This window comes from Perognathus longimembris, chromosome 4 (assembly GCF_023159225.1).
Source record: "Perognathus longimembris pacificus isolate PPM17 chromosome 4, ASM2315922v1, whole genome shotgun sequence".
NCBI lineage: Eukaryota > Metazoa > Chordata > Mammalia > Rodentia > Heteromyidae > Perognathus > Perognathus longimembris.
The window spans coordinates 60,505,249-60,518,749 of NC_063164.1; the positions used below are offsets into that span (position 1 = coordinate 60,505,249).

At 46.2% G+C, this 13,501-nt stretch overlaps 1 protein-coding gene across 1 annotated transcript; it reads right to left on the bottom strand.

The window, feature by feature from the left end:
- Positions 1-297: 297 nt before the first annotated feature.
- Positions 298-9,969, bottom strand: Tbr1 (T-box brain transcription factor 1). Its single transcript, XM_048344283.1, has 6 exons — positions 9,023-9,969; positions 8,265-8,419; positions 7,779-7,900; positions 7,099-7,257; positions 5,902-5,963; positions 298-2,880 (listed from the first exon to the last, which is right to left on the bottom strand). Exons 1-6 carry the CDS (start codon positions 9,712-9,714, stop codon positions 2,022-2,024), a joined length of 2,049 nt encoding a protein of 682 aa, XP_048200240.1. The 5' UTR covers positions 9,715-9,969; the 3' UTR covers positions 298-2,021.
- Positions 9,970-13,501: the final 3,532 nt, after the last annotated feature.

Consider the following 13,501-nt stretch of genomic DNA (forward strand, 5'->3'; position numbering starts at 1 on the left):
CAGAGAGACTTAGACATGATGAAGAAAGGGCATGTATTTTTTAGAGGGAAAAATGAGCATAGGAAAGAGAAACTTGATTCATAGCGAACTAAATAAATGTGAATAATAAATAAGAAAAGGTAGCCCCTGATGATGCTATCAAACAAAATTAAGGAGGAAATAGGAAATAGTTCTCATTAAACAGATTGCCCATATCAGAGTGGGGATGGATGGGCCAGTCTTTCTTAACCCTTAAGAGTAATCAATCTATAATAACTGAGGTATTTTCAAACTGTAAACTGCTTTCAAACACCATAGTTAGCATTTTTACCAGGTTTATTTTACTTGTTATACACAGACAATACAAACAAGCAAAAAAACAAAACGTTTCTCAATGGAGTGTGTACTTGTATAAATTATTCAGTTCACAGACAAAACGAAACAAATATAAAAATCACAACATTTGATTTACAGAAGAGCCAAAATATACACACGTTTAGACCCTGAATTCCTATTAGGAAATATCCCCCCATGGACTGGAATCTAGATTGAAATATTGTGTATGATGCATATTTCACATTAGTTTTAAAGTACAAAAAGTATAGGTTTGCTACACAACATTAGAAATCTTACTAATCTATTTCCAGGGGGATTAATGCGCCTTATTTAAATGTAACAAGACTTGGGGGGGGGGGGAATCAGTCTTTGCTTGCATTAATGCTAGTATTTTCCCAAAGAAATCAAATTTCAGCTGTTTCTAAGTGGCAAGGGGGGATTGTTTTCAAAACTAAAATGCAGTAAAATATACAACTCACACAATTCATCTTCACTAGACTACACTATAGTTACCAACAATTCAGTCATCTATATCATTAGTAGAGTATTCATTACAAAGATTTACAGCATATAAAGGTGGAGGGGGTACTGAAAAGATATTCAGAAACAGTTTGTCAGCATATTTGGCACCTGCACAGACCAGTAATGGATTTGGCACTTTGGGGAAAAACAAATAAGGCAAAATAATATTGCTGATGTCGAGCTATTCTATTTAGAAGGAAGGGAGGAAAACATACAACTCCAGTTAACTTTGCTTTGCAGGCATCATGCCACTTAAGTCGACTTGCCTATGGACAGACACCTATCTTTCACAGGTGTTTGGCTAAGATTCTCCTTAGCTATATGTGTGCTTTAGGGCACATATTTCATGCAACGCATTTAGGAGAAATGAGAAAGCCATCACTATGGAGTATTTCATGTTTCCAGAGGTTATTGAAATATTTTTAATATCTCACAAGAAAATGAAGAGAGAGGGGACAGAAAAGGAAAGAGTAGGAGGAGAAAGAAATGTAAAGAAAGAGAAGGAAAGGAATAAAAAAGTTAAGCATGAACTGGTTTTGTGCCTTGACAATGAGAATAAAAACTAGCCATTCGTTACAATAAATTAACACTATATACAATCATTTCACAGGCTTTGTTCCACTAAAATTATTAACATCCCTACCATCCATCCATCCACTCGGGGATAAGAAAGGACGCGCTGGGTGGGTCCAGATTCTAGAGTCAACATCTTATGGTTAATGGGGAGGCCAAGACACGGAAGGATGGGTCGGAATCGCTGCTGCCTGACAGGACTGTCCAGGTCTCCTAAAGGTGAAAGGTTTTAATACAAGAAAGAGAAAGAGGGAGTGAGAAAAAGACAGCGGAAAGAGGACGGTTAGGAGGACAGCTTCACAGAAGAAAACTAAGTTGGGAAGGCAAAAGGTTGGCAGCAAAGTTGAAGGTCAGCTGTGCTAATTGCAGAGTTGGCTGTGTAAAATATAAAAATAAATAATAATAAAGAAAGAATGGGGGAAAGGTTAAAACCATAGTTGTGAGACCTGCACATATTCGCTGCAGACGGTCATCCAGGGTCAAAGAAAATGCGAGGGTGCGCAACCTGGGGCCTGGGGTAGAGGAACTAGGGGAGAGCGGTGGGGGCCTGGTTGGGGGCTCGGCGGGGCGCGCGTCCCTGGCGGACGGGCGGGCAGGCGGGCAGGGGCGGCCTAGCTGTGCGAGTAGAAGCCATAGTAGCCGCCAATGTCCTTGGCGCAATTCTTCTCACAGTCCCGCTGGGCCAGCACCTCGCTCTTGAGTGGGGACGAGCTCTCGGACACTGGCGTGTCTGCCGGCGAGATCCGCCTCCGCTTGGCCTGCTCGTAAATCCCCGAGTCGCTCGAGTCGATGGACTTGATGGAGGAGGGCGTCTCGATCCAGCTGGAGTCGGACAGGTCCTTAGGCTTGGCGTCCTCAGCGGCACCGGGCGGCAGCGGCGAGCGCTCGGCGGCCAGGCCCTCGGCCTCCTCGCCCAGGTAGGGGTTGGCGCCGGCCATGCGCGCGGCGGCCGCGGCGCTGTTGGGCCAGCAGGGCAGCACGGACCCCGACTTGGCACCGCAGTACTGCGGGGGGCTGCGCGCGCCCCAGCCCGACGGGTCGGCGTAGTAGCCGAGCGGGCGGCCCGTGCAGCCGGCGGCCTGCAGCGGCAGCGCCTTCACACCCGCCGCCGCGTACGACAGCAGCGTGGCCGCGTTGCCCGCGAAGTCCGTGGCAGTGTCGTAGGCCGAGGCCGCGAAGTCCAGCCGATTATTGGCGGGTGTCACAAACCAGCGCTGCGGCGACGGCGCGCCGGGGTCCTCGGCCTGCTGCGGGGACAGCAGCCCATTGGTGTGCGGGACGCTGCGGTCCGTCCCCGGTCCGGGGCCCGCGCCTGCACCCGGGTGGAAGCGGGCCTTGGCGTAGTTGCTCACGAACTGGTCCTGCAGGAAAGAGCCAGCCATGGCGTAGCGGGCGCCGGGGACAATCTGCGAGCGCGGAGAGTCGTTAGGCGAAGGGGTCAGACGGTCCATGTCGCAGCCCGTGTAGATCCTGTGGGGAAGGGAGAAAGAGAGAACCGAGGGGTGGCGCGGAGGCCCCTTAGGGTACCGAAGGGAGAGCCACCTGCATTTGCCACCCTCCCACCTCTCATCTGGTAACTTGCACTTGCCCTACAGGAGACATCCCAACAAAGGTCACCGGCCGTCCCCAACCTAAGTGCTGGAGTTACACCAACTTGTCTATGCAGCAACCTGAACAGGGCTCCGAGCTATAGTCTTCCCTCTGCCCTTGGGCTCTCCCTAAATGCACCGGGCACCACAAGAGAGGACCACTGTAAGGGCCTCTCACCCGGCCGCTCCCGTGAATGTATGAACGGTGATTACCCAGTAACTAAAGCTTACTTGCCCAGTGGGCCTCTCCACTGTGGTGAATTTCTGGATGAAATTTCTCAAGAAATGTCCCTACTCCATTCATCCTTTTAAGACCTTCCTGTCCATTTAATTGTATGTTGAAGTGATTCCTTGCCTCCTTTATCTAGATAGTTTAGATGCAAACCCCTAGGGAACACATGGGAAGTTGGGGTAGGAGTGCACAAATTCAGACAGTAATCAAAGACTGGCCTTCAGTGGCTTTCTGAATCCCTGAGAATTTCTGCTGGAAACCTCCAAGGTACTTTTTTCTATTATCTCTTCCTTACATGTGCATTAAATCCTTACCTCTACCAATACAAACAAGAACTACTACGTGAAACAATACACATCAATCAATAAAATTCTTTTCTTTTTTAGAAAAAAAATGTTCTTTCTTAAGCTTCTTTACCCGGTTTTTGATATATTACTGGCAAAAACTTGGGATAAACTCTTAAAGTACATCAACCCAACACCAAGCAACCTACCACTAATAACAGCTTACCTTTACACAGTTTATATGTGTCTCTAGGACTGTACATACAGTAACTTATTTATAGATGGCATACACAGGCTTGTTTAACTTACATTAAGTATTCCTATCATCCCACTTTACTTATGAGGAAACTGAGCAAAGGGAAATTAAATAAGTTGCCCAATAACTGAATTTCCATGAGTAAAGATTAAATTTTAGGCCCTGGGCCTAGAAGGACCCATACAATTGAGAGGGAGCCATGGGTTGGATGAAGATTACAAGGGTTTCCTCATTCCCATACAAACATGCCTCCTTTTTTATTTTGTTCACACATACATGTTTTAACCTTGAGTCAACAGACTGTTTTGAAGGAGAGCCTCAGTCTTAGTAGGCTATTCCTTTGTGGGAAGAGAATAGCCAAGATACCTCCTAATACTCCCTGAATGACTCCTTAGTTTACCCAGATCCACCCTTGCCCATCTCACTAGCATGAAGGGGGGAGAGGGAGTGTCATCAACCACTCAGCCTTCACTATCACCTAAAAACCTAAGGCATCCTTTTATATACGGGTAAGGATTTTTGTGGAAAAAAATGTATTGTGATTTAGAAAGCGAAGTGGCTTTTCCAACAGAAGCAGCCATGGAGAGGAGGAGGGGCAGGTGAGAATCTCTGTGGCTGCTCAGGTGCATTATGTCTACTGTACAAAATTTCCCTCCTGAAATCTAATTCAGTTGCAAATAAGAGAAGTGAAAGAAGGCAGGAAGGGAACATAACTAGCAAGATACAAATACCTTCTCTGTTTACTACCACAATGTGTTTTTTAAAGGAATTGTTTAAGCAGTCTGCAAAAGATACAGTTTAGATGCCCATCAGGTCCCAACCCACTTGGGATAACCAAACTGATTTGTGCAAAATAAAATACTTTTGAACAGATGTTTGTAACAGAATCAAAAGCTCAAAATCTGTAGAGCTCCCCTCCAATATCTCTGGTCCCTTGGGCCATATTCTTTTAACAGTGTTGGGCCCCTTTTTTAGATTATGAGAACTAGAGGATCGTATTGATGAGAATTGCTTCCTTTGAACTACTTTTGGGAAACAAATATGTTGTAAACACCTATCAATGGCTTTTCAATTTCTTCTACAGTATCAAGAGAGGGCATGGGTATCTGCCTGGAGACCAAATAGAGGCAGCCACCTATGTGTTTCTCCAACACATTTACTCTATTCCTACTCAAAAACACTTTCAACTTTTTAGCTCTATCCCAAACACTTGATAACAAGTCATGAAATTCAGATGTATATGCTTTCTCTTTTTATAATCCGAAAAGTGGGAGAACCCCCACATTACCAATTGAGATTTTTCTATATACTACTATCTGAACTTGTAGGCACTATATGTATGTATAACTGGCCATGAGTGAGAATCCAATCCCAGAACCAAAAGCATTTATTTTATACGTACTGCTGCCCCAGAGAATAGCCTTGGGCTAAAAAAGAGATAAAGGTGGATAGCAGAGGCCTAAAGGAAAGGGAACCAACACATTTAATTAAAACATAGATAGAAAAGAGAAGGGGCATTTTTTCCTTTCAAAGTTTATAAATAATATACAGCAATAGCATCTTAGTCCTTCCAAAAGCCTGAAATGACTTTAAGAACACTTCTGCTCATGAACTTGCCTGTGGTACATGCACATATAAAAATTCAGTCCATAGTAAACTTGCACAGGAAATGCTAATACACAAAACTTGGAAATGGGTAAATAAATGTCACATATGCCAAGGAGACTGTAACAACTGCCAGAGCCACATGCACTTGCAGGCAGAATTGCCCGTTTCAGACACAGACAATCTGAGCTGAGCATCTGCAGCATCACATACAACACCCGCACCCAGGGCAGCTCCCCAGCCAGGCAGCCAGCCCCAGAGGCCTGCCAACAACTTTGGAATTCACAGAAAAACCAAAAAGAGGTGGAGGAAACCTTTGACCCAAACCACACAAATACCAAGCCACAAGGTGGGGGGGGGGGGGGAGGACAAGGGATCAAGAAAAAGAAAAAAAATAAAGGATACATTTCAAACAATTCTATCCTGACACATTTTAACTTCCAAAAGCCTTGAATACAACAGTCCACCCTTGAGCTAGAGGCCAACTCAACAATTATTCAAGAAGGAATATGCAAAATTACTTACGTGTCATAATTATCTCGGAATCCCTTTGCAAAGGGGTTGTGGTCTATTTTCAGTTGTGTAATCTGGGGAATCAAAAAAAAGATGATTGTGATTTCAATTTCTATACAGGAAAGGTTTTGGTTGTTTTGTTTTGTTTTTTTAAATATATAGCTTGCCACATTTTACTGGGGCTTAAGGCTTGTAGTTCTGTTGGGTTTCCCTAATAAAATATTCAGAGAACAGATGGAAAGGAAAAAACAAGAAAGTATCATGAAAGTTCTCAGAAACATGTTTAAATCAATGATACCCTAAAACTAAAGTTTTGCTTTTAATTATCTCTCCCATGCTTAAACAAACATCTTAAAATTAAGCCTCATTTTAAAATGCTTGTTACACATAATGCACTTAGACAAAAATTGTTCAAGAACTTGAATTTATTGTTAAATATTTCCATTATAAAATGTTTCACCATATTTGAAGAAGTTGGCCATGTCTCATTTACAACTTGAGAAGTCAACAAATTGAATTATAAAATAGGGTTTCATTTAGAATAATGCATTTTTGTTTATGATATTTTTTAAGTACACAGAAACACAAGAAACTTATCACTCCAACCAGCCACTAAAATCATGTTTTGGTGAACATGCAGATATCAAACAAGCTCAAGTGATAGACACCCCCCAGATACCAGTAGTTTGATTTAATACAGTTTTCACATATATGAATGTGTATTTTTAGCACTACCCCCCAACAAGTTGTTTGCTCATTTCAGCCACCATTCCTTATTTAAAAAAAAAAAAAAGACTATTTTAGATGCCAAAGCTTGCCAAAAGTAAAACTAAACCTGGGTGGGGTGGGGGTGGGGCAGGTAGAGAGAGCAAAAGGAAGGAAGGAAGGAAGGAAGGAAGGAAGGAAGGAAGGAAGGAAGGAAGGAAGGAAGGAAGGAAGGAAGGAAGGAAAGAAGGAAGAGCAGATCATCTGCACTAGTTGGAGGACCAAATTAAAACTCTTCAAAGAAGAGGCCCAAGAAATCCTGACCAACTCATAGGTGGTCCAAGTGACAAATCGAAAGCATTAGCCCCTAACCTACGCTCAGCGGAGCCAGCTGTGGCTGCTGTTAGCGGTGCTATTATAAAGCCCAAGAGAGCCAGAGCATACGGAGGGTGCGGGACGCGTGTGCTCCGGCCCGCGGCGCGCCCATCCCCTAGGCCTGCTTACATCGGTGTTCTGGTAGGCGGTGACAGCGATGAACTGAGTCTCGGGGAAAGTGAATGTCTGCACACGGCCCGGCTGGCTGGTGTCCTCCGTACCATCCTCGTTCACTTCCACCACATGCAGGCGGGGCTGGTACTTGTGCAGGGATTGTAAAACCACCATCTGTCCAGCGAAGAGAAAGGAGAGCGCCGAGCTGTTTGCGTCCGGCTGCTCGCCCAGGGCCGGGTGAGCTAAACTGGAGCCTGGCGCCCCAGGTAACTGTTTTCGGGACTGGCCTCCCTGGTGACCAGCTGTCTAGGACAGACTGATGATCCTCGCACCTCTGCGAGCCAGGGTCCACGGGCCACCGGAGGAAACGGAGCTGGCGGCAAAGACTTGGGCCCTTCCATTCCTCTTTTAAGGAGGAACAAAGATTTCACACAACCTTCAGGTCTGATGGATTCCCTTCTCCCAATCAGTCAATATTTGTCCTTGGGGAAGGTTCAGTTCTGGTATTAAACCAGGATGGGGGACGAGGAGAACAACTTTATGAACTTAATATCATTTTGGAGGTTTGAAATCTGATTTTAGAAGTCCATAATAAAGCAAGGAAACTACCCAATTTTTGCGTGCTGCTTAAACTGTGTGTGGGGTGGGGGAGACGGAAACAGAAACACGGAGAGACACGCGCTTGAACGACTGACCTGCCCATTGTTGTTTGAAGCTCCTTTGTTGTTGGTAAGTTTTAATTTTCCAAAAGAGATTTCTTGGCGCATCCAATGAGCCCCAGTATTGGGAGAATCCGGATGCATATAGACCCGATTTCCTAGAGAAAGAAATATGTTGTTTGCAAATGCCCCCTGGCACTGCCCAGTCCCAACTCCTCACGACAGCACACACACACACACACACACACTCACACACACTCACACCTTAGGCCATTGTGAGGCCCATTAGCTGGGGCTTTTTGAGGCTGTGCTTTCTTCCTATTAACTGGGGATGATTAAAATAGCTTTTGCATAATCCTCCCCCTTCTTGCCGCCTCAGTCTGTCCCCCTTATCCTCTCGTCTCCTTTAAGGAGTCATTGGCCGATCGTTTTAAAAGTCGCTCGAACCAGTCCACAAAGGCTTTAATTAATCATTCTCACCTAAATAAGTGTCAAGGAAACGTGTTAATTGGAAGGACTTGCCTTGCACATTGGTGTCCGCTTTGCCGCAAGGAACCCATTTGCCTCCTTGAAACCTCCAGTGATTGGGATCGGCCAAAATCACATCCACAAAAATATTGTAATGAGCCGTGGGATCGAGACCAGAAATGTTAAAACTTAAAAAAGGAAACATGCGCCTATTTAAATGAAGAGGGGAGAGAAAACAAGGGAGGGGGGAGAAAATAAATGTTAAAGATAAAATGCAAGAAGCGGGGCGCCAGATAGCAAAGCAAAACTTGTTCTCACAGTAGATGAACGAATGTTTGCTAGTCTAGAAAAGAGACGGTGGGAGAGGGAAAATGAAGTGGGGCCAAAGTCGGGGAGAGCAACAAACAAGCTATAGTGGGGAGCCGGCAGGCACCACACTGCTCAGAGTGGAAAGCGCTCTTTGGCGACCTGCGTCTCCACCTGTCCAAAAAAAAAAGACCGGTGTCGAAGCTTCCCTCCCTTGGCTCGGCAGCCAGCCGCGGGTCCTTTTCCTTTTTCTCCCCTTTCTCCCGCCACTTACTGGCTCTCGCAAAGCGAGCGTTCCCCCGGAGAGCTCTCCCGCTCCTAGCCTCCCCGTAGTGGTTATACTTTCCACGTTCCCCTTTCCAAAACCAGCCAACTCCAGGGCGCATCTGAGCGCCATCCATTCTGCTCCCGACCCCAAAAACATCGCTGCTGCGGCGGTCACACCCTGGGCGTGCTTTGCCCCGGGTCACGCCTGGAGCAGCTACGGCCAAGAATGGAAGCATTACCTTCCCTGTTTGGTGATGATCATCTCCGTTTGGTGCCGGTGAAATTTCAGCCAAAGCGGCCTGTTGCACAGGTACACCTGTGCTTTGCCGGGCACCAATCCTGGCTGGGTAGAGGAGAACTGGTAGAACGGGGCTCCTTGGTAGGAGTGGCCGTATTGCTGTGGGTAGGGGTATCCCGCCGTGGGGTAGCCCTGCGGTGAGGAGTTGGACAGGAGGCTGTTGTAAGCTCCATTGGTGATGACCGGATGGTGGGCCATGTAGCGACTGGGGCTGCCGATGGAGAAGGCGGGGTGTGCCGGTCCGTGCTGGCCGGGGTACGGGAACATGGCACTGGGAGCAGTGGCCGCAGACTGTGGCTGGCTGGACTGAGAGAGGAGGTAGCGATCTGCAGCAGAGCCATCGAAACTGTGACGAAGCTCAGAGACCCCGTCCAAGACAGGAGAGAGTTTACTTCTCTGGACGTCCCCTGGTGAGTCCTTGGAGTCAGGAAAATTGTCTGTATCTGACTGATTCGTCATCCCCCTGGTAATTTTTTTCAAAGGTGAACTTCTCTCCAGGTTGTCAGTGGTCGAGATAATGGGATGATCGTGCAAGACAAGCTCAGATCCGCCTGAATGTGGGTAGCTGCTGCTCACATTGAGAAATTTCTTGGAGAGCATGATAGAAGGAGAAAGGCAATGCTCCAGCTGCATAGCTCTAGAACCTGAACACTCACCCTCCCGTCCCTGGTTTTTAAAGTCCTATTTATCATAAACTAGAAATCCACAGACCCCCTCACTAGACAGAAAGCACTTCAACCAGCAAATGCTTCTCAAAGGTTTGATTTACTTTTTTTTTTCCTGGGAGAAGAGATTGGCCAATTGACACTATGCAGCAATCAGAAAAGGCTCACTTTTGATCTTGCTGCTTATGCAGCCGATGAAACGGCTCCTGCCATTGGTTAACTGCTGACAGTAATTTAATTAGATAGACATTAATTAGGATAATCACCTGGCTCCTGGTCGCGACGATCATGGCAAATTGAAGGGGATGATTTTATTGTTGGCTTGAGGGGTGGAGAATGTGTGCTGGTTTACGTGAGCTCTGTTGTGTCACCTTTAAGCTTTGTGACCACTGCTTTAGGAAGATTCAAAGATGTGCAATTTACTAAACATTTCCTACCCCCCCCCCCTTCCCCACTTTAGAGCGGAGGAGGGAATTCGATGATGCTAGGAGACTTTTCAAATCTGAATGAGCCAAATATTCAGTTGAATGTAACGATTTCAAGTGCAAAGTATACAAAGCATGAGCCGGTGGCCTCTTCTCGCCCTGTAAAAGTTCCAGAGTCTGTCTTTTCCAGTTAATACAGAAGCACACAACACCTGAGCGGTGCTTTGTGAGGAGGACCTGCGTGTTCTTGACACCTCTTCCCCCATCTTTTAAACTACATACATACATAAATAAATCACTGCAGCCGAGAACCACAGAGTTGGTGGCGATGGGGGTGGGGGTGGGTGGCGGCTGAGGGACGAAGTAGGGGCGAAAAGCAGCAACCCATCCACCCACTTCTGCAAAGGTTCGGTTTCTCGGTGGAACACAGAAACAGTGACAATCTATGATCTCCTTTTTTAAGTTTTGAAATAATCATAAGCTGTAGGGCTGAAGTGCCTTAATGTATTTGCAGTGATGTTTACCAGGTCTTTACTAAATATTTTATCAGCCAACTTGGTTGCAGATCATTTGAAGAACATCTAACTGGGGCCAGACGCCATGCATCGAGTTCTCCTGCACTTCCTTCTCTGGGAGGTACTCGTTCAAAAGCCTCACCAGGAAAAAGGGCCCAGTTTCCCGTGCAAATGGGTCCGCCAGAAGAGACCGAAAGGAAGTGGTGTCAGCTCAGTGATCTTAGTTGCGTGTGTGTGTGTGTGTGTGTGTGTGTGTGTGATGTTTATATAATACGGAGGGGAGAGAAAGAATTCATGCCAGTAATCTTAAAAGGAGTAAAGAACCAATTTAAAGAAATGTTGGCACAAATACATAGCACGAGGCCCAAAGCAAGTCTGAAGTGTAGGAGATATCTCAGTACCTGCTCTCTACCGAAGAGTCCAGCCCTTTGCCGGAACCAGCCAATAGCACCATAGGCTTAATCCGCCCCAAGCTGGCTCCTGTGGCAGGGCCCTCTCCAGCCTGCCCTCCCGCAGCTTCCTTCCCTGACGCAGAGCCGCGCGGGAATGGGAAGCAGCGCAGCGCCACAGCTCAGCTCTGCCCAGCGAGCTGGCCGAGCTCCGGGCGGGCTCCGCCTTGGAGGGCCAAGAGCGCGCCAGGCGACCGCGTCTGGCGCGGACCCCAGAGGCTCACACTCTCCCCGTGCCGAGGCGCTGGCCTGGGCGTCTCGAACGGGTGGAGCCTCTGCCTTCCAGCCAGCGCCCCCCCCCCCCCAACAGAGAGCCCCCTCCAGGAAGAGTGGTGCGGGGGGGGGGGGGCACGGGGCGTGTGTATGGCGGCGGGGGGTTGTTGGTGGTGTCTGAGCATGGATGGACAGACGGGTTAACCAGATTCGCAGCTGTGGTGCAATTTAGAGCATTGCCATCGACCTACCGGTCATCGCCGAGCCCAGACTGCACCACCCGCGAAGCAGGCTGGGCGCTTTGGCGGCAGAGGGCACCAGCTGCGGCGTCCGGCAGGGCGCCGAGAGCAAGGCCGGGCAGGCGCGGCCCATGGTGGGACAGGTTGATGACCAGATGTCTCAGATTCAAGCCCAGGCTATTTTTCTGGGAGAAAAATGAATTCAGATCCATTTTCCCTTTGAAAGCAAACCAGCTCCAGGCCAGAAAGCTTTATAAACAAGCAGGATCTTATCTACTGACACACTGGGAAGCCTGGGAAGGGAATAGCTGAAAAGCTATGACACCATTTGACATGTGTGTTCCTGCACTTAACCTCCTACCATTTGTCTTCATAAGGGGCTTTTTTTTTTTTTTTTTTTTTTTTTTTGCTCCATTTTGGCCACTTGTTTTCTCCTATTTTTCATCAACCTCAGTCCCCAAGTGCATCTCCCTCCGTGGCTTCCTTATTCCTCCCTCAGTGGTAAACAGCCTTACATGAGCGACCACCTGAGCTACTCTTGAGGTTTTGGTTTTCGAACATCCTGAACTGTCTTTAAAAAGAAAAGAAAGAAAAAATTACTAACATTAATATGTTAAAAGGATAGAAATCAAGTGTACCTTCAGTGTGGGATAATCAATATAAAATTCAGTGGCTCCTTACATATGGCTCTTCCTTGAAATTTATATACGCTCAAGAAGGAAAATACATTCCTAAGGATCATGACAGTGCACCTTCCAGTTCTCATTTTAAATGGCACATGAACCATGCCAGTAGTCTTGTGACTATGTCTGGGGTGAGGCCTGGAACGAGTATGTATTTATATCTAAATAAGTAGAATAAGCTCCCATCCAGGTGTTGTCCAGGTAGATCCCATTTTGAATAGTGGAGCTGTAGCTTTCAATGTCCCCTACAAGTCTGAGAAGAAAGAGGAATGTCTTCACACTAGTGGCAAGTATTGTTTCCAGAGCTGCTTTAATTCTTAGTGAGGAGTAACAATGCTCACATAAGCAAACCTGTGCAGATGCACATATGTGTACACACAGCCTATTAAGCTTGTGATTATTTTAATGCTAACTGGCCCTGGGACATCAGGTTGTTGCTAAAACAGTTGTACATGCCTAGACAAAGGTGTTTGCTGAGAATCTCCTTTCAGAGACTCCTGATTTTGACTTTGAACTCTTACCAAGAAAATGCAGGGTTTTGCTATTTGTGCGAAGTGTAGCACTGTGATTAAGTTCTGAATTTAAGACTGTTTACAACAAGAACTAAGGGGAAGTTGTACATGTCTGAGGAATACGGGAAGATCAGACACTATGGAAGCGTTCCCAGTCATGGTAATGTATAAGGTATTTTCAGGAAACAGTGAAAAACAAAATCACATCTTTCAACTTGAATATTGAGACCATCCCTAAAACTAATGAAAATTCCCTCTAAAAGCATGCTGTAGCAAAAACTACGGAAAACACCCCTTGCTTCCTTTTTATTGTAAAGGTGATATACATATAGAAGAGTTAAGTTACAGTCAGGTACTGACTACATTTCTTTTGAATGGTTTCAACTCTTCCCTCATTTTCTCCCAGTTTTTCTCTCACAATCCTCTTCTCCGACAAGTTGTAAGAGGATTGCAATGAAGCTCATTGGTAGAGCATTTGTATAGTATTTGTATAGTATGCCACGCTTTGAGTTCAATCCTCAGCTCAAACTCAAAATAAAGGGAAAAAATTGTGATCATATAATATTTATTGAAATAAACTCCAGGAAATGAAAATGAAGTTTTTTCTTTGTTGCTATTTTGTTTTCTTTGCCTTTTGTCTTGTCATTTAATCTGTCTTTGGGAAGGTGGAGTGGGGCACAGAAATGAAGGGACAAAAGGTGAACAAATACAGCAGCCCT

What these genes read in the sequence shown, in the direction of transcription:
- Tbr1 (XM_048344283.1), bottom strand. Translation starts at nt 9,714, where the DNA reads ATGCAGCTGGAGCATTGCCTTTCTCCTTCTATCATGCTCTCCAAGAAA. An exon ending in ATCATCACCAAACAGGGAAG is followed by an intron (nt 8,420 to 9,022) that starts GTAATGCTTCCA and finishes TCATTTAAATAG; the next exon opens with GCGCATGTTTCCTTTTTTAA. An exon ending in TTCCGAGATAATTATGACAC is followed by an intron (nt 2,881 to 5,901) that starts GTAAGTAATTTT and finishes CCTTCCCCACAG; the next exon opens with GATCTACACGGGCTGCGACA.